At 47.3% G+C, this 21,269-nt stretch overlaps 1 protein-coding gene across 1 annotated transcript in view; it reads right to left on the bottom strand.

The window, feature by feature from the left end:
* Positions 1–21,269, bottom strand: part of ABCC6 (ATP binding cassette subfamily C member 6) — a 67,650-nt gene that overhangs the window by 14,826 nt on the left and 31,555 nt on the right. Inside the window, exons 17-24 of the mRNA XM_060261036.1 lie at positions 18,311–18,487; positions 16,991–17,158; positions 13,628–13,808; positions 11,548–11,611; positions 8,788–8,869; positions 6,985–7,192; positions 4,827–5,137; positions 2,056–2,255 (exon numbers count right to left, since the gene is read on the bottom strand). Coding sequence (XP_060117019.1) covers positions 2,056–2,255; positions 4,827–5,137; positions 6,985–7,192; positions 8,788–8,869; positions 11,548–11,611; positions 13,628–13,808; positions 16,991–17,158; positions 18,311–18,487 — 1,391 coding nt within the window. The remainder of the gene's footprint in view (positions 1–2,055; positions 2,256–4,826; positions 5,138–6,984; positions 7,193–8,787; positions 8,870–11,547; positions 11,612–13,627; positions 13,809–16,990; positions 17,159–18,310; positions 18,488–21,269) is intronic.

The raw sequence follows: 21,269 nt of genomic DNA, 5'->3' as shown, positions 1-21,269 counted from the left end.
GACCAATCCAGACTCTGGTTTAAACCCATTGGTGCCATTGTACTTAGGGTGTGTATCCAGTAACTTTCTCATCTCAGAAGACGTTTTTGAATACCTGTCCTGACATAGGGGTGTGCCTCAAACTTTTCCTGAACCGAAAAAACAAAATCAGAAGGCAAATAATCAGCTTCAGCAAAATGTTGGCTTAAAGGAACGTTATTTTGGATGTTCCTTAAACGTGAACAATGTTCACAAATCCTTTTCCTAATGGTCCTACTTGTAGAGCCCGCATATAATTTTGAACATACACATTTTATTAAATATATGACTCTTTTACTTCCACAGGTTGTCCAGGTTGTCAATTCCTTCTTAAAATGTGGGAAAATCAATTCATCCGTTCGCCGTGCCAATTCGCATATAGAGCAAGCCCCGCACGGGAAGTGCCCTTTCAGGGCTGTGGTTTCCTTCCTAATATCAGTTTTCATATCAGCTCTAATCAACATATTCCTAAAGCTTCTGGGCTTCTTAAGTCCAATAAAGGGGAGCCTTTCACAGCCTGGTATATCCTGCACCAAAAACCAATTTTTCTCTATGATTCTTTTAATCTCATGAGATCTATTATTAAATAATTTAAGAATCTTGTATGTGCTACTCGGATACATTGTAATTTTTTACCAAATATTTACCGGGTATCCTCTGTATTTACCAAACTCTGGGTCAAAATTAGGGCATTTCTTTTCCAGAAGTTTTCCCTGTCCAACTAATTTACCTTGTAACATGTAACATAAATATATACATCATTCTATTTTGCCATTAGAAAAAAATACATTAAAATATAGTGGAAGATGGGTTTAGTATATGTAATGAGATAAACAGCCAATATCCCTTGTTTGAGTATGTCAATACAAAAGCATTATTCTGATACTAAAAGGGAAATACACTGGAATACTGTGGATATATAGCTATACTCGGTGAAAGTGGGTTTAGCATATGTAATGAGATAAAAAACCCCAATATCCCTGTTCAGTCCTGGGGAGAGGGAATGGAGAGGGCAATTGCTGAATTACAAATTATTATGAAACTTGGATTCACTGTTATGATATAGCCAGGGAAGTCTATAGGGAACAGCAGGGTGCACAAGGCTGACATGCAGCAGCAAATTCTTGGTACTATGTGTGCTAGCAAAAGGTACAAAGCCTTTTGTCAGTTTCAAATTAATAAGAGTCTTTTAGTAGGGAACTCAATTCTAGATAGTATAGGTGAGAGATAGGGATAGAATCTAATCTAATCCAAATAGGATGAATGGATGCAGTTGCATATCTTGCAGTAGGATTAAGCCTCCCCCTTCTCTGTGTGTGTGTGTGAGAGAGAGAGAGAGTGGGAGAGGAGATGTCACACAGAAGAAAGGAGGGAGGGAGAGAAGGAAGGAAGGAAGCCTAAGAATAGCATCCCACTTCAAAGGGGTGGTATCAGATAACAGGAAGGATAGGATGCCCTGTGTCCTGATCCCCTCTATCTATCTAAATCTGTGGTGCTGTCTCTGAAGACTGAGGCAGGAGACAGTGGGCGTTTTCTCACTGACCTTACTCCGGAGCGACGTCCCTCTTCACCATGCAGCGTCTGCGCGGATTTCGCACCAATTGCTCCGCAGAACCCGGAAGAGCCGCAAAGTCCCCCGGCTTTTGCGTCGCAAATGTAAATCACCAAAAACCAGTTTACATTTGCGACGCGAAAGCCGCGGGACTTTGCAGCTCTTCCGGGTTCTGCAGAGCAATTGGTGCGAAATCTGCGCAGATGCTGCGTGGTGAAGAGGGACGTCGCTCCGGAGTAAGGTCAGTGAGAAAACGCCCAGTGTCCAGTCCTCCACTTCCAACACCAACTACCTCTACTTGGCTATTGTGTGGGGTGGGATGCTGGAGTAGACAGATTCCTAGTCTGATCTCATATGGCTGCACTTTTCTTCTAAGGCACATGGTAAACGGTTCTCTGGAAGCAAGACTAAACAGGGACATGACTTCTTGCTAGCACTGACCCTCTTCTCTGTAACCTTCACAGCTTGAAACTGGCTCTGTATACCTGTCAGCCACCACAGCAGGAAAAGCAGCCCTCTGGTTTTCATCCACATTGAAATCGTTCTGCAAAATGAACCGTTGCTGGTCTTTGTATGCACGGATGCTGCTGCTTCCTTGGAAGGTCTCTGCGATGTGGGAATAGACAGGGGAACGGCTGTGGGCTTCCAGGCGTTTTAGCTGGCAGGAGGTGGCAACAAAGAAGCTCTGACAGAGAGCAAAAGAAAGAGGCATGTCGGAAGCTGAAGGGTCCATTCTCATCTCACAGTGGTGGGGTTTGGCGTGTTGGTGGGTACATCAGGCCTGGCAAATATTACTCAAACAGGGCAAGAGCCCCTTGAAAAAATGCAATAGTGTCGATACAGAACACATGTGGGAAGCTGATCACATGAAACAATGTGTGATACGTTTTGGCCAACCCCACTCCAAACCCAATACAAATATTTAAATAAATACAAACAATGGGGTGGAGGAATGGGGAATAGCAAATGAGGAACTGAGGTCATGATTCCCACCAGCCCATTAGTGGCTCACAAATTAAACCATATTCAAACCAAGTCTTCACCAAAAACATAAGAGAAGCCATGCTGGATCAGGCCAATGGCCCATCCAGTCCAACACTCTGTGTCACACAGTGGCCAAAAATATATATATATACACACGCACACACTGTGGCTAATAGCCACTGATGGACTTCTGCTCCATATTTTTATCTAACCCCCTCTTAAAGCTGGCTATAAGAACAATTGTTTGTCAAGGGCCCTTGCCATTTTGCTATTTTTGTAGGCCCATAGCTATGGGGGGGGGGGGGGGTCCTGGGGTCCCTGGCTGCTCCACCCAAACCCCCCTTCCACTTGTATGGCCCCTTCTTTCCTTGCCGCTCTCGCTGCTGCTGCTCTCCCCATGCTCTTGCTTCCCGTTTTTGCCTTCCCCGCTCTCCCCGCCGCCAGTTTTCACTTCCCCCACTCTCTCCGCTGCTCTTGCCGCCCCTTTTTTCCCTCCCCCGTTCTCTCCGCCACCTGTTTTTGCCTCTCTCACTCACCCCGCTGCCTGTTTTCGCTTCCTCTGCTCTCATCACCCGTTTTCGCCACCCCTGCTCTTCTCGCCACCTGCTGCTCTCACTGCCACGTTTTTGCCATCCCCCACTCTCCCCGCTGCTTTCGCCCCCCCTTGCTGCTGCTGCCACTCTCCTTTTTAATTTTTAAAGTGTGTGACGTCATTTTGGGCCCCAACCTTCCTTAGCACCTGAAATGCTCTAAGGAAGAACTTCAGTGCAATATTTTCTGTTATGTTTAATAATATCTCTTTGTAGAGACAACTCTGCTGCCCACTGTCTGGTGTGAGAGGGATGTTGTGGGAATTGATTTGTATTGCACTATGTGGACTTTTTGCACTGCGGTTTTGGTGGGCTGCTTAATGGCCCTAGATAAGGCATATAAGACTGGTCACTTCACAAGTGAGTCAGTTCTGACACAGCTATGTATTAGGAGTGTAGTGTATTGTGCTTTAGTAAAGCACCGTGCGGCCACGCGGCAGAGGTGACCTGGGGGAATTTCGGCGCAGCGCGCGAAAGGACTCCGCCAATCAAGATCTGTGGCGGGAAGTTTGACTGGCCAGGATTGGTCTGGGCCAGCTGGGGGGCCGTTCCGGGCTGAGGGTATAAAAAGTGGGTCCCGGCCCACGTTGCCCAGTTCTGTTGTGATGTACCTTCCATTAAAGCATGTTGCCTTCAACACGTCTCGTCTCTGAGTACATTACAGCTACTGTTCTATCTATCAATAAAGCCAGCTTTCTGACCATACTGGAAGCCTTTTTTGGTCAAGGATAGTCCCAGAGGTGACATCGTCTTTAAAAAAAACCAAAAATCCTCAAAGCTAAGTTCTAAGTTTTCATCTAGATCTTCCATTTCCATCTCTCTCTCTTTTTTAAAAGTTTGTGTTGGACCCAGCATCTTCACAATGATGATATTGGTACCAATTCTATTGCCAGGGAAGAGGTTGAAAGGAGGCGGAAGAGGAGGAGGAGAAGAGTTGCATTTATACTATTCAAACCAAGTCTTCACCAAACACAATTGTTTGTCAAGGGCCCTTGCCATTTTGCTATTTCTGTAGGCCCATAGCTATGGGGGATGGGGGGGGAAACCGAGGTACCTGGCCACTCCACCCAACCCCCCCCTTCCACTTATATAGCCCCTCCTTTCCCTGCCGCTCTCGCTGCTGCTGCTCTCCCCACGCTCTTGCTTCCCGTTTTTGCCTCCCCCGCTCTCCCCGTCGCCTGTTTTCACTTCCCTCACTCTCTCTGTTGCTCTCGCCCCCCATTTTTGCCTCCCCCGTTGAGGCTGAAAGGACGCGGAAGAGAAGGAGGAGAAGAGTTGCATTTATACTCTGTCCCTCACTCAGAATGGCTTTCTTTCCCTTCCTCTCCTTGCAACAGACACCCTGGGAGGTAGGGAGCTGAGGGAGCTCTTTGAGAACTACTCTTGAAAGAACAGCTCTGAGAGAACTGTGGCTGGCCTGAGGTCACCCAGCCGGCTGCATGTGAAGTAGTGGGGAATCAAACCCAGTTCTCCAGGTTAGAGTCCCCCACTCTTAACCACTACACCAAACTGGCTCTCATCATCCATATCATCAGGCACTGCAGTTGGAGACAAGCCTGGAAGCTTCTCACAGCATTGGCACATCACCCCATCTTGAGACCATTTGTAACCAAGCTTGTTCCCTGTCTGGAGATCTGCCACAATGGTGAATCTGACAGCCTGCCTATGGAGGTCTTTCATACCTGGCACACAGCATACAAGGCAGTCAGGGGCACAATGGCCACTACGGCTATTGGCGTGGCCACCATTACTGCAATGTAAATCTCCAGTAGATGGAACATAAATCCAAGCAAGGACTTCAGCTTGTCCGGGATGATGGAATCAATCGAATCCATTTCTTTGGAGAAGCGGTTCAGCAGGTCACCAGTGGGCGTCTGTTCAAAGAACATCATGGGAGATCGGAGAACGTCCTGGAGAAGGTTCACAAAGAGCTTGCGGGATGCGATTGCTCCAGCCAGGAATACAGCGGCTGTCGACCCAAACTTGCTGAGAGCTGCAATGAATGCAGGACAAGAGATTTCCTTTGGCTCAGAAGGACATAATTTTCCTTTTGGTGCTAACATAAATATTAAGATTACTTGGAAATTAGCTCCTTTCAAATTAAGAAAGGCTCAGTACTGTGTCAGTTCCTAGGAAAGAATGACCAATGGCAGTAACAGATAAGGGGTGTACCAAGAACATGAAGCAGAATGACAGATGGGTGGCGAATAATGGAGGTTTGTGCAGACTATCCCTCAGTTGCAGGTGACTAGCTACCTTGGTAGAACTAAATTCAAGTCCAGTAGGACTTTGAAGACCAATAAATTTTTCCAGGTATAAGCTTTCATGAGTGAAAGCTCACTTCATCAGATACTTCATGCTGTTTGTATCTGATGAGGATAAATTTGACTCACAAAAGCTTACACCTTGGAAAGTGTTGTTGGTCTTTAAAGTGCTACTGGACTTCAGCGTTGTATCCTGAGGAGATATGATTTTGGTTTCTGAGACTGTAATCTAATCTATACATGTATCTAATCTTGGTTCCAAGAAAGCCGTAGGCCTTTGCACTGCACACCCTAGCTTGGCTTCCCAGGCAGTTCAGTACAAGACCTGGCTTTTCTTTCTTCTTAAAAAAAAAAAACTATTTGTGTTTTGTGTTTTGCACTCCTGCACTTCTGCAAGTCATGGTGACTTCTGGCAACCACTAGTGGAGCTAGGACATTTCAGAGAGGTGAGTTGTTTGTCTGCCTCTGCTTCCCAACTGCTGGTATTCCAAGGAGGTTTCCTATCCAAGTTCTTGCCAGAGAAGAACCTGGAAGTCCTGGGACCTCTGGTGACTGACCCCTACTGGGGCCTGAAGGTTATTCAGGGGTGGCAGAATAAAGCCTACCTCTGCTTCCCAGCTGCTGGTATTCCAAGGAAAGTCTCCCATCCAAGCAATTGCCAGAGAAGAGCCTGGAAGTCCTGGTGACCTATGGTGACTGACTTCTACTGGGGGCCTGGAGGATATTCAAGGAGGTGGCTGAATAAAGCCTGCCGCTGCCCTCCCGACTGCTGGTATTCCAAGAAAGTCTCCCCCATCCAAGTACTTGCCAGAGAAGAACCTGGAAGTCATGGTGATCTCTGGTGACTGACCCCTACTGGGGGCCTGGAGGATATTCAAGGAGGTGGCTGAATAAAGCCTGCCGCTGCCCTCCCGACTGCTGGTATTCCAAGAAAGTCTCCCCCATCCAAGTACTTGCCAGAGAAGAACCTGGAAGTCCTGGTGACCTCTGGTGACTGACCCCTACTGGGGGCCTGGAGGATATTCAGGGAAGTGGCTGAATAAAGCCTCCCCCGCCCTCCTGACTGCTGGTTTTCCAAGGAGGTCTCCCATCCAAGTACTTGCCAGAGAAGAACCTGGAAGTCCTGTTGACTGACCTCTACTGGGGGCCTGGAGGATATTCAGAGAGATGGCTGAATGAAGCCTGCCCCTGCCCTCCTGACTGCAGGTATTCCACGGAGGTCTCCCATCCAAGCAATTGCCAGAGAAGAACCTGGAGGTCCTGGTGACCTCTGGTGACTGACCCCTACTGGGGGCCTGGAGGATATTTAGGGAGGTGGCTGAATATAGCCTGCCCCTGCCCTCCTGACTGCTGATACTCCAAGGAAGTCTCCGTCATCCAAGCACTTGCCAGGGTCGGCCCGGCTTAGCTTCCGAGATCTGAGGAAATTGGGCTTGCCTGGGCTATCCAGGTCAGGGCCATACCTGGCTTTTCTTTTCTTTCTTTCTTTTTAAACCTGACCACTGCTTCCAACACCAACAGCAATTACATTCTGGAGAAAAATCAGCTCCCGAGAGAAAGGCAGAGCCGAGCATACCTTGAGCAACGCCAAGGAAAAAGAAAACCCCTAGGTGGAGCTGCACGTGCTGCTGCGTTCCATTGCCAGTGGAGTCGTTGGCCCAGAGGCTCAGCCAGTAGCTGCGGCTAAAGGAGGCTGTTTGCTGACAGATGAAGAGGAGCACAATGTAGGCCCAGAAGAGGGAGCCGCCTGCTCGCAGATAGCTGAGGTAGACTGAAGGCTTGACCTAGACCAAAACCAAGAAGGAAGGAAGTGCCTGAACCCCCTAGAGCAGGAGTGTCAAACTCATTTGCTATGAGAACCAGATCTTGACTTTGTTGGGCCGGGTCATGTTTGTCATAAAATGTAATGCCAGGTCAGGGAGACTATAAACTATAAAGGATATTGATAAACACATACACTCTGCCTAATCCACCTCACAGACTTGCTGAGCTTCAGCCAACAGAAGGAAGAGATGCTTGGCTCAGTAGCTCTGCTGTGCAATTGAGACAGCCTGGCAGAGCTAGCTCACCTTCCCCCCACAAGGGAGGAGCTTTGCTCTGTTGCTCCTGTGTGATTGAGCAAGTCTGGCAAAGAAAGTTGTGATGCAGAAAGAAGCAAGAGAGAGGGAGAAGGAAGCAGACGACAGTAGTTGTTCATGGGCCTGATAAGAGCCCTCTGGGGGCCTGATTCAGCCCCCGGGTCACATGTTTGACATCCCTGCTCTAGAGGATGGACAAGCTAAAACAAACAAACAAACAAGCTTTCTCTCAAAAACTGCTTTGGCATCTATACCTGTCAAGACCCCTTGCCATTTTGCTCTATCTGCATATCGTGCATTGCCTGAGTGGAGGAGGGGAGGAGGGGGAGAAGTGTGCCTGCTTTGCTTGTGCCTTGCCTTTCACACTTTGTACCAGACATAAGTTTCATTTTCTACCTTGCAGGAAGATGTAAGGCAGAGAACACTTTCCCTATGAAGAAAGGTTAAAAAGCTTGGGGCTCTTTAGCTTGGAGAAACGTCGACTACGGGGTGACATGATAGAGGTTTACAAGATTATGCATGGGATGGAGAAAGTAGAGAAAGAAGTCCTTTTCTCCCTTTTTCACAATACAAGAACTCGTGGGGACTCAATGAAATTGCTGAGCAGTCAGGTTAGAATGGATAAAAGGAAGTACTTCTTCACCCAAAGGGTGATCTCTTCCAACTGATTATCATTTAGTACATTGCTTATTGCAGGGGTATCAAAATGTGGCCTGGGGGTCGAATCAAGCCCCCGGAGAGGTCCTATCAGGCACCCAAACAAGTGGCTGTCATCTGTTTCCTTCTCCATCTCTCTGGCTTCCTTCTGCATCACAGCTTGCCTTGCAAGACTTGCTCAATCACACCCGAGCTACAGAGCAAAGCCTCTATTATCTCTATTGGCTGAGGCGCCTCCCTTGGGAAGGAAGGGGGGAGGGATAGCTTGCTTTGCCAGCAGAACTACTGGGCCAAGTCTCTCTTCCTTCTATTGGCTGAGGCTCCCCCCCACCAGTCCCCTGGGGAAGGAAGGCAGAGTCAGAGGTTCCTTTGCCCATTTCCCTGGATCCCGCAGGAGAGATACAAAGAAAGCATCTTTAAGACCAACCAGTGTTAATGTTTTAAGCATGTTTTAATTTTTAAAAAAATCTTTAATTGACGTTGTTTGTGTCTTTTATAAAATTTATCTCTCGGCTACCTGGCATTGCATTTTATGACACCCATGGCCTGGCCCTACAAGGTCTCATTGAGTTTGACACCCCAGCTTATGGCAAAAAAACCCCAGAACCACATTCAGTAAGGGGAGGGGAAGTCTCCCAAGTTACCCTGCCAGTTAATTCTCTCTCTCCTTCTGTTACTGGTTCTGCCATTTCCTCCTCTGTAGGTTTGTATCCACCTCTCTCAAGCCTTCATGGAAACAAAAAGCAAAAAAGTTTTAAGGTTGAAAACATGCATTGTGCTGCACTGTGGTAACTGTTTTGGTAACACAATAGAAGTATCCTGCTGCTAGCTGCAGCTATTTATTATTTTGAGTTGCACCAAATTTTGATGAGTTTCTGAGTTTTGAGTTGCACCAAATTATTATTTTGAAAACTTCACTCTTCTACCAAAATAACATTCAGGGCAGCGTACAAAATACTAAATATAACTCCCCCCCCCCATACACACAGTTTAAAATCAGATGCACCAAACAGAAATAAAGGAGTCATAAAACAATAAAACCCAAACCACAAAGGGGCAAGAAAACTGGAGCAATAGCCATACTTACAGCACAGTCTTAATAAGACTTAAGTCCAACTGAATAGACCTGAATAGAGTTCGGAGTAAGTAAACCCACTTAAAATTGCTCTCTTGGTATAAACATGATTCATATGTGGTTGGGGCACAGAAGAAGGGTTTCAGGCTCAGTCCCCAGCATCTTAAATAGCAGGTGCTGGAAAGAATTCTTCTGCATCTGAAATTCTAGAGCAGGGGGTAGCCAAACTTGATTAACATAAGAGCCATATAGAATAAACAACAGATGTTTGAGAGCCATAAGACATGGACAGATGTTATACACACATCTATCAAAACTCTTAATACTTCCTTTGCACAGAAAGATAAAATACATACGTATGCACTTGACAACACAACGAAGATTTTTTTTTTTTTAAAAAAAAACCCTGGGAATAACAGTCTCCATAAGACCAGCATAGAGAATAGTTAGGAATTGTTTTTTTGCACCAGTGGGAGAAGGAAACACAGATGTACCGCATAAATTACTGACCGTCATTTGCACCATTACGCATCTCTTTTTGCCTTGACACCAAGGTCCGTAAATACAGCTCCTCCAATAGCTATGAAGCTAAGGGGGAACTTGGTGCTGCCCTCTTTAATTCCGTCCCTCCTTCCAGTGGCTCCCTCAGCTCTTGTGCTATCTTTCCCCAGTCTAGGTCTTCAGGCGACCTCTGTGGTGATGGTGAAGAGTTTGCAAACCTGCCTATTTCCCCTTCTTTCCTGCTTCACACATGGTCAAAATATTTGCCTGCCTACCTATGGGTCAGAGCTCAGAGGCTGACTGAAGTCCCAATGCTAAGCATGCTTAAGAAGAAACCCTCATTAAGTTCCTCCTTGACCTCCAGGAACCATACAATGTATGTGAAAGAGACGAATGTGGCTCCCAAGCCACAGTTTGGCCATCCCTGCTCTAGAGAGACACTGTGGCGATCAAAGCAGGCAATACTGAACTAAACAGTGGTGTGATTTGGTATAAGAGAGTTCCACGTATGTACAGACACAGTTGGCCTCTGACAGACAAATCACTAGTTATGTAAGGACATCTTCTTCTGATTAAAATAAAAACAGCCTTTCCCCCTCTAAATAAGGTTTTTTTAAAGATAAGATTCAGTTCTCTCATAAGGATAAAAAGTGCAGCTACCACACAACTTTAACATATTACAATACGCAACATTCAAACCAGATAAAAAGAGTTTGATACCCTGCTGTTCACTACCCGAAGGAGTCTCAGAGCGCTTACAATCGCCTCCCCTTCTTCTCCCCACAACAGACATCTTGTGAGGTAGATGGGGCTGAGAGAGCTCTGAGAGACCTGTGACTGACCCAAAGTCACCCAGTTGGCCTCATGTGGAGGAGCAGAGAATCAAACCTGGTTCTCCAGATTAAAGTCTTGCTGTTCTTAACCACTACATTCATTGGGGGGGGAGGTTGTTGAAAAAAGCCCAGCAGGAACTCATTTGCATATTAGGCCACACCCCCTGAAATAATCATTGTTCCACACAGGCCTTTTCTGTAGAAAAAGCCCATGAGGAACTCATTTGCATATAGGGCACACCCCCTGGTGCCAAGCCAGCTGGAACTGCATTCCTGTGTACTGCTAAAAAAAACCCCAAACCCTAACTGCACAGGGCTGTAGCCAGGATTTTAAAAGTCAGAGGGCACTGTGGGGCACGCCACTTCTCAGATGCTTCCTGGGGTAGGGGCAAAAGCTGGAGGCTCTGAATGAGGCCAGGTCGAAGCAGCCACCCTGAAACTTTGGAGTCAAGAAGGGACTGCGCTCACCTCCATTGCTTTGCAGCCAGCAGCTCCATCTGTCCCCCCCCCTCCCCAGCCCATTCCACATGGCTTCCTCTGCTTCCCTCCTTACCTCCTGCTGCATTTGCTGCTGCAGTGCCCTGTGCCCTGCTCAGCTCTTCTGGCTCCAGCTGCCACTCATGGCAAAACAAAAACAAAAATGGTTGCACTGGGGGGGGGCTGGAAGACAGGGGGCCCAGTCTGGAAGTTGGGGGGGGGGCAGTGCCCCCACAGCCCCCCCCCCCCCCCGTGGCTACGGGCCTGTAACTACACCACACTGGCTCCCAGATAAAAGACTGTTTTATCAACCCACAGCCTAAACCATAGCCTATGGTTTTGGATTCAAGCCCCCAATGCAGAATTCATCAACCTTTTCTCCCTGGACAGGGTTTTGTTCTTTCTTTCACAGCACTGATGCTCCTCTGCACCAAAGCAATAAAAATATAAAGGAAATCCCCTCTGAGGGGCCTCTGACCTTGTGCATCCTTTGGAGACTCAATGCAATTTCTACTTACTCAGCAAGCTTTCCTTGATGGGTCACCTGCCTTGGTGGGATCATCTCATGACCATTTCCTGCACCTGCAAAAAGGCATGACTCATTGGACAGGTAGTATCTGGAGATTCACTTCCTTCCACAGGAACCTATCCATTTGTCACTGCTTAGATGGGTAGCAACTAATGGCCTTTTCAATATCGGCATTCCCATTATATCTCTAGACAGGACAAGTGGATCACTTTTGAAGAAGACTGGTCTAAGCATAAAGTGCAATCAACAGTGGAAGCAGCTATGGAGGGAGGTGGGGAGCTCCCCCTCCCAGGCAGTCTTGAAGCAGCGGCTGGACGAACACTGGTCAGGGATGCTCTTGGCCAGGGGTGGCCAATGTAGCTCTCCAGATGTTTTTTGCCTACAACTCCCATCAGCCCCAGCCATTGGCCATGCTGACTGGGGCTGATGGGAGTTATAGCAAAAAAAAAAAGCATCTGGAGAGCTACTGTTGGCCACCCCTGCTCTAGGCTGACCCTGCATTGGACAGGTAGTTGGACTAGATGGCCCCTTCCAACTCTATGATTCTGTATAGCAGAATGAGGTGGCAGGATTCTGGAGGTGACAGAATGGCTGTGCTGTCCAGGTGAGGGTGTGGTTACATTCTTAATGCTCATCCATTACAAAAACTCCCTTAAAAAATCTGTTTCCAGAAAAAAAACAACCCCTCCTGAAATAAATAAATTTGTTTCAGGGGGAAAAAAGCATGAACTCACATCATTTGCCCTAAAGAACCACTCTGATGTTACATTTCCTTACACCTGTAGATGTGGTACCAAAGAGCACACAAATGTCTCTTCAAGGTAACAAACCAATGTAGTAGTACAGGTGGGTTTGGAAATGATCTCCCATGCATCCTTTCCAGGATCAGAGATGCTGTTAGTGACTTCAGCAGACTAATTTAATTACTGGATTCTCAGCTGCTCTTATTATTCCATGCCTTTCAAAGAACACCCAGTAAGCTCTCATCAGGCCATGCTTGAGTTTGTTTGGATAATTTACATTTCACTGTATGTAAATAGTTTACTGTACATAGTCATTGGCCGTTTCAATATAAAAGCGCATTATGAAAAACACAATATAGAATTTACATTCAAAATAATAATAATAAAAAGGTAAAGATAGTCCCCTGTCGTTTTCAACTCTGGGATGATGTTCCTTTCACAATGTTTGCACGGCAGACTTTTACGGGGTGGTTTGCCATTGCCTTCCCCAGTCATCTACACTTTCCCCGCCAAGAAAGCTGGGTACTAATTTTACAGACCTCAGAAGGCTGAGTCAACCTGGAGCTGGCTACCTGAACCAGCTTCCGCTGGGATTGAACTCAGGTTATGAGCAGAGAGCTTAGGACTGCAGTACTGCAGCTTTACCACTCTGCGCCACGGGGCTCTTACAACATTCAAAATACCAAGCTTAAAAACCAAATATTCAGGTTAAAACTGTATGGAACTTCTAAAATTTCAAGAATACAACATTTAAAATAGTTAAATAATATTAACTATGCTGAACTATAGAGCTCAGTGTGAACCACCTTGGGTCTAACTTTTCTAGCTGCAAGTGCAAAGAGCGTTACCCTACGTGAGACCAAAGGATTCATATCTGACAGCAGGTAAACCAACTTTTCATTTCCAGGTAAGTTATGTACTTGACTTAAAATTCCAGATAGAAATCTGCTTCTTAGGTTTCTGTATGCAGAAACCAGTACTGTTCCAGAGGGCTTTACTGCTTTTGTGATGGGCAAAAGCCAGTCACTCAATTATTAGTTCAGGGAGTTTTTTTGTAGCAGGAACTCCTTTGCATTTTAGGCCACACACCCCTGATATAGCCAATCCTCCTGGAGCTTACAGAAGGCCCTGCGCTAACAGCCCTATAAGCTCTTGAGGGATTGGCTACATCAGGCCTAACATGCAACCGAGTTCCTGCTACAAAAATAGCCCTGAGTCTAGTAGTAATGAAGCACATCCTATACAAACGTCTCAAGGGCTGGTGGACTCAGATTCTCAATAAAGGCATCAGCTCATTGCTTAAACTGAGAAGGTGATGTGTAATACCTTGCCAAGCCCGGCTTTCTTTCTCTTTGTTATCGTGAGACCGCAAGAATTCTGCAAACGCTCCACCTCTCTGCACAAGTTCTTGAAAACGGCCAGTTTCAGAGATCTGTCCATCAGCCATCACAATAATGTCATCCACTTGGGGCAAAAGGTGGACTGCATTCGTCACCAGGAGACGAGTCTGGAAGGGAAAACCCCCCAATCTATTTCATCATGACTGTGAAGAAATACACAGTGGAGAGCTGCCACTTGAGGATGAGCATACCACAACCAACAGGTTATAGTGACATAAAATAACTAAGAAATTTGTTGTACTTGATTGTTTTGATTATCAAGGAGATTCCTGGAGATTCGTATTTACGTTGATGGAATTATTGCAAGTGCATTGTACATAAGTTATAAAAATTGCGGCTAGATTTATATAAGCTGGAGGCTTGGCTGACACATGACAGTGAGGGCGGAGGGGGCCTTCAGCCTGAGCCCCTGCCTGCCACCACAGTAGGGTTGCCAAGTCCAATTCAAGAAATATCTGGGGACTTTGGGGGCGGAGCCAGGAGACTTTGGGGGTGGAGCCAGGAACAAGGGTGTGACAAGCATAATTGAACTCCAAGGGAGTTCTGGCCATCACATTTAAAGGGACAGCACACCTTTTTAAATGCCTTTCTTCCATAGGAAATAATGGATAGGGGCACCATTTTGGGGGGCTCATAGAATTGGACCCCCTGGTCCAATTGTTTTGAAACTTGGGGGGTAATTTGGGGAGAGGCACTAGATGCTATACTAAAAATGAGGTGCCTCTGCCTCAAAACATAACCCCCCCCCCAGAGCCCCCAATACCTGCAGATCAATTCCCCATTATTCCCTATGGGAATCGTAATCCATAGGGAATAATAGAGTGCCCAGTAGACATTTCCCCCCCACACACACTTTCTAAAGTGGGGGGAGGGCCTCCAAACCAGGGAATCCCCTGCCCCCTCCCTCTCTCTCACACACAAATACTTACTGAGTCTTGTTCCTGCAGAACTTTACTTGATCTGAAAATGAAAGCAAAACAAAGGAAGGGGTCGTTCTCCGAAGCCCTTCCTGTTTCCTGCTCAGCCTTAAAGGCACATATTTTAAAAACGGACCTGCAGGAACTCTAAAACTACATGGTGGCTGGGGCAGGAAGAAACCTGTAAAAACCGGGCATCCCCTGCTGGGACCTGGGGATTGGAAAGCCTACACCACAGGCTCGAATGCCCCAGCAGCCCCAGGGAACACACGCCCTTGGCATCCAGGCTTATAAATGGGGGCGGGGCTCTCTGGGGGTGGGGCTTAGGAGAGGGGCGGGGAGCTCAGAGAGGATAAAAGACAGCAGAAAGGTCGAGGAGGAAGCAGACTGCTGCTGAGTAGGGGCTGCCCACTCAGAGAGAGACTGGAGCCCAAGCACAGCCGGGGAGAAAGGGGTGAAGTAACCCAGCTCTCCCCCAATTCTGAGACCTCTGGGGGCACCAGGCTGGAGGGGAGGCCAGGGGATAGGCCTCAGTTGGGGTGACAGGGAATCCCTTGCCCCCTCCCTCTCACACACACAAATACTTGCTGGGTCTTCTTCCTGCAGAACTTCACTTGCTGTGAAAACAAAAGCAAAAGAAAGGGAGGGGCCGTTCTCCATGGAAACTGTTACTGACCCTTTCCAATGAAGCCCTTCCTGTTTCCTGCGCAGCCTTAAAGGGGCACACATTTTACTAACGGATCAGGAGCTCTACAACATGATGCCTACACGTATGTTCTCTCCCCCCCCCTTCGCTTCTGGATTTTTGGAGAGCGGGGGAGGAGGCTGCAAATTCGAAAGTCCCACACCAGGGCGAGGGCGGGGGGGGGGGGGGTTGGGAAGCCTATCCCCACCTTGTCCATTGAATAGTAGGTGCAGCTGCATAACAATCCCTGGATGCACTCCACTGTCTATTTTTCTACAAAGCACCTCTGCTAATAGGACTAGCTAGAGACAATGGGATGGTCCAATCCCCCACCCCCCCCCAAAAAACAACCAGGAAACAGAGATTTGGAGGGATTAAGACTAGAAAGACTTCAGGAAGAAACTCCTGGAGATTTCAGGCAAAGTTTCTTTACGCAGCCTGACCAGTTCGGTGGGCGAGGAAAGAGACATGATAAAACTCCTCAGAGCAAGAAGGAAGTTCTTTGGCACTGGTTCTGTTGAGGCAGACAGAACTCTGAACTGAGCTCTGGAGGAGGCCTAGGGTTGCCAGCCTCCAGGTGGGACAAGAGGAGAGCTGCCACTAGAGAATGAGCAAACCACAACCAACAGGTTACAGTGACATAAAATAACTAAGAAACTTATTCAATAACTAAGAAACTAGCCGCAATTTTTATAACTTATGTACAATGCATTTGCAATAATTCCATCAAAGTAAATACAAATCTCCAGGAATCTCCTTGATAATAAAAACAATCAAATACAACAAATTTCCACGGGAACAGGATGTCGACTTTCATTTCCTGTTTCACATAGCTTCTTCCAGTCCAGGATCTTAATAGAGTTTCATTCACATATGCTTGGGTTACAATAATTCAGAATATACAAACTCATTCCTCATTGGCAACAAATGTATCCTCTTTTAATACTTGTTTATAATTGTTTCAGAATTTACACTCCTTCGTCTCACACAGATGATATTTATTTCTTCCTTTACCCAATGGGATGACGGAGCTTCCTAAACAGTTTTTGTTACACAGGCACTATGCTCAGTCTCAATACTTTTTGGCTCTTTCTTAGTTATTTTATGTCACTATAACCTGTTGGTTGTGGTTTGCTCAGCCTCCAGGTGGGGCTTGGAGATCTCCAGCTTTGACAACTGATCTCCCCATCAGCCAAACTGGAGAAGGCAATTCTCTCTTTAGATCAATTCTCCAAGCCAAGCCAGCCAGCGGCCTTGAGAAGCCACCTTCCCCTCTCTCCCCCCATCCCCATCTATTTTCCTTCCTTCCTTCCCTCCCTCCCTGCAGCTCTCAAACATCTGATGTTCATGACTGTTGCCTCAAATATCTGATGTTTATTCTATGTGGCTCTTACGTTAAGCAAGTTTGGCCAACTTGGCGCTAGATCGTCTGATCCAGTATGATTACTTAGGATTTAAAACGGGCTAAAACTGATATTATGCATGCAGATTTCAGATTTGCATAAATGTGCCTAGTAACTCTCGCCCAAAGCAGCAGACCAGATTTAGCATAAACTGGATCTTCAATGCAGCTGTGGAATGTGCTGTTCTTTCAGATCTGCTTTCTGCCTGTTCAGTTCTTGAGCCTTCTGCATCCTCAGTACAAAGGCAGACATACCAGCAACAAGAGAGACTGAGTTAATCATACCTTGTCTTTCAACAGGCCGTTGGGTCCAATGACCTGCTCAAAAATGTGCTGGCCAACCTGGGCATCCACAGCAGACAGTGGGTCATCCAGGAGGTAAATTGCAGCCTTCCTGTAAACGGCCCGTGCCAGTCCCAGCCTCTGTTTCTGTCCTCCAGAAATATTTATGCCCTGTAGAGCCACAAAACTTTATTTTATCCACAAGGCAAACACTTTGGGTGTGATCACACGAGAGATTTGGCTTGACCTAGCCACACCTTTTCTCTGGATTTAATATGCACAATCGCATGTGCCCATCTGTCTGGGCCCAGATTAAATAGCTACAGCAGGGGTGTTGAACTCGCTTGTTATGAGGGCCGGATCTGACATCCCAAGGTGACATTTCCACCCCTCCCTAGCTGGGAATAGTTCAGTCCTATGCTGAGCAGACTTTTGTATTGGGGGGAGGGTGATGGTGTTCCACGCTCAGGATCACACCCAGGATGAGAAGCTAATTCCGAAATTATTAATGCAAAATTACGGAGCACTTGCAATTGCTCACTGCATCAGCGACTCATTCCTTCCTCCTGAGCAATGGAGGGGAGCCATCTGGCATCTTCCGGATGGACCCGTTTTTATTGCAACCGAATCCAGTTCTTGCAGAGGCATGCTGAGCCGACCCTTGCTGGAGAGGCAGTTGAGGCGAGGAGCCTCTCTGTGATCACGCGATTTCTGGGTTGGGAAACTCCTGGAGATGCTGGAGCCTCGGAGAAGTCCCTGCTTAGGGTTGCCAAGTCCAATTCCAGAAATATCTGGGGACTTTTAGTGGCCGCGTTCCGCTCGCTCGCTTGCTCCCTTCCCCCTTACTTTTAGCCAGCGAGCCCCAAGGGGAAGGGAGCAAGCAGAGCATGGCAGTAGGCAGGTGAGCGGAGTGCTGGGGGGAGGGGCCGGGCGGGACACTGTGTGGGGGGGAGGGGATGTGGAGCCGCAGGGGGGAGCCATGGGGGGCGCTTTGGGGGGGGGCGCCAGGCAGCAATTTAAAAAAAAAATGTAAAACATGCTTAAAACTTTAGTACTCATTGGTCTTAAAGGTGCTTTCTTTGTGGGCAGGGGGGAGGAGCCTCAGCCAATAGAAGGAAGAGAGGCTTGGCTCAGTAGCTCTACTGTCCAATTGAGAGAGCCTGGCAAAGCAAGCTATTCGTCCCCCCTTCCTCCCCAAGGTAGGAGCCTCAGCCAATGGAGAAAAAAGAGGTTTTGCTCTGTAGCTCCTGTGCAACTGAGCAAGCCTTGCAAAGCTATTATGCAGAAGGCTTCCTGGCAAACAAACCTTAACAAGCCACAAACCTTCTCTCCTATTTCAGTCTGACTTCCGGCAGGGAAGTCCTCCAAGTCCAGCTGCAGGGCACAGGCTGCGATCACTTGCTCATACCATTTCCTGTCCATCCCTTGTCCAAAAACAACATTGTCTTCCACAGAAGCGTTTTGCATCCAGGGCTCCTGGGGAATGAAAGCCACTGTGCCCTGGAAAAGCAAGCAGAGGTCAGCAATCGCCGAGAAGAAGGATCAGCATTCCCCCAGCCAGAGGGAACATGGGGGCACTTCCGCAAATGCTGAATAATGCACTTTCAATCCACATCAGTGACCATATGCGGGTGAGTTTATTTCACACAGTAAAATCCAGTGGCAAGGTGCACTAAAAGTGGAAAGGAAGTGTGTTATTTAGTGTGTGGGAAAGCACCCGTGGATTCCTGCAGCATGATAAGAGTTTTTAAATCAAAATGGGGGGGTGGGGAATCCCATACATTATGTGGAGATAGGAGTTTAGGCCCTTTTCAGAGCTAGCACTCTGGGCTAATTACATATTGCCAGGGCAAGAATGGTTCTAAAGATAATCTGTGGGACATTTAAACATTTCAAGTTGGTAGGGTTAGTGGAAGAAGGGATAAATGCTCCCTCTAAGCTGGGAGCCTTGTGAGCAAAAATTCTGCTTTGCGAGCTCCTGGCAGGAAAGTCGTGAGCTGCTGCAGGAATTAGTGTGCTCCAGGGCCATTTTTCCTGAGTTAAGAAAAAATATGTGAGCTGGAAGCTAAAAAACTGTGAGCTAGCTCACACTAACTCAGCTTAGAGGGAACACTGGAAGGGATGTGTATCACAGTTATGGCAAGGCATTAGCCAATATGTGTCCACAACTCTGGCGTGATCACAATCCATTCAATATTCTGCAAAACATACTGAAATTCCCAGCAACTTGACATGCATTTGGCAGGTGCAGAAAACACAGTTCCTCAGGGACACATACAACAAAAAGCTGGTAGGAGGGGTCATGGCTTAGTGTTAGAGAATCCATTTTCAAGGGTCAGTCTCTGGCATTTCCAGTTCAAATAGTAGGGGATCTAGACTTGCGACCAGGGCTCATTTTGTAGCAGGAGCTCCTCTGCACATTAGGCCACACCCTGCTGATGTAGCCAATCCTCCAAGAGCTTACAGGGCTTATAACAGAGTGGGTTCTATGCAATGATGAGGCAAGGTGGTAGTGATCATAGCTCTTTTATTGAATACAGCATAGTATAGGGCTGCCTCAAAAGACTGAAGACTGGGCCAACAGGGCCAACCATATATACACACAAAGTTCCTGCGCTAGCATGCTATTGGACCATTCAAACCAGCAGGGGGTCCATGATTGGTGCAGGGTGGCAGAAATTTGGATCCTACTGCCTATTGTTCCTGAGTCCCCAAGCTCAGTCCTACAGTCTCCTATGAGTCAGGCAAGAACTCCATACAATAGATACAATTCCAGCCACATATACAACAGGGCTCTTATTACAGGGCCTACGGTTAGCTCTTGGAGGACTGGCTACATCAGCAGAGGAGCTCCTGCTACAAAATGCTTGAGACACTGCCTGCCAGTCACAGTAGCCAACCCCTTGATAGCCCAGTGATCAGACTCTTGTGCACTTTCACATACACTAAACAACACATTTTCAATCCACTTTGCAACTGAATTTTGCTGTGTTGTTTACATCCTGCCCTCCCCTGCAAGTGAGCTCAGGGCAGGTGACAACATATCAATTAATATAGATTAAAATTATACAGTAAACAAAAGAGTTTCCAGCTCAACATCAGGAAGAATTTCCTAACCGTTAGAGCAGTTCCTCAGTGGAACAGGCTTCCTAGGGAGGTGGTGGGCTCTCCTTCTTGGAGGTTTCCAAACAGAGGCTAGACGACCCTCTGACAGCAATGCTGATTCTGTGAATTAGCCAAATCAGGAAAAGACGGTCAGAAAGGGGATGTGGGAGGGGGGGGGGTGGTATTTGTGACATTCCTGCATTGCGCAGGGGGTGGGACTAGATGACCCTGGAGGTTCCTTCCAACTCTATGTTTCTATGACAATTTAAACAAGTGAAAATCAAACAAACCAGAGCGCAGAGTGGTAAAGCTGCAGTACTGCAGTCCTAAACTCTGCTCACGACCTGAGTTCAATCCCAGCAGAAGCTGGGTTCAGGTAGCTGGCTTGATGTTGATTCAGCCTTCCATCCTTCCGAGGTTGGTAAAATTAGTACCCAGCTTGCTGGGGGAAAAGTGTAGATGACTGGGGAAGGCAATGGCAAATCACCCTGTGAAAAGTCTGCTGTGAAAACGTCGTGATGCAACGTCACCCCAGAGTCGGAAAAGACTGGTGCTTGCGCAGGGGACTACCTCTACCTTTTTTTTACAATCAGAAGGTAAGAAGAAGAAGAAGAAGATATTGGATTTATATCCCGCCCCCCACTCCGAAGAGTCTCAGAGCGGCTCACAATCTCCTTTCCCTTCCTCCCCCACAACAGACACCCTGTGAGGTGGGTGGGGCTGGAGAGGGCTCTCATAGCAGCTGCCCTTTCAAGGACAGAGTCTCAGAACGGCTCACAATCTCCATTACCTTCCACCCACAACAGACACCCTGTGAGGTGGGTGGGGCTGCAGAGGGCTCTCACAGCAGCTGCCCTTTAAAGGACAACCTCTGGGAAAGCTATGGCTGACCCAAGTCCATTCCAGCAGGTGCAAGTGGAGGAGTGGGGAATCAAACCCAGTTCTCCCAGATAAGAGTCCGCACACTTAACCACTACACCAAACTGGCTCTCCTGGTAAAAATTCAGACAGTACTTAATGCCTCCTGGAAGAATGAAACTGATTTAATGGTGGATGAAATGGCAAAATCCACTTTCAAACAGTCACTGAAGTGAATTGAAATGGCATTATTTAGCATATGTGGAAGCGCCCTCTGTGCTTCTAGAAGGTGAAAAGTCTGCCCAGGACAGGAAAAGAA

This window comes from Heteronotia binoei, chromosome 20 (genome assembly GCF_032191835.1).
Source record: "Heteronotia binoei isolate CCM8104 ecotype False Entrance Well chromosome 20, APGP_CSIRO_Hbin_v1, whole genome shotgun sequence".
In the NCBI taxonomy this organism is placed as follows: domain Eukaryota; kingdom Metazoa; phylum Chordata; class Lepidosauria; order Squamata; family Gekkonidae; genus Heteronotia; species Heteronotia binoei.
The sequence above is the reverse complement of the archived record's forward strand: the minus strand, read 5'-3'. Positions and strand labels throughout refer to the sequence as shown.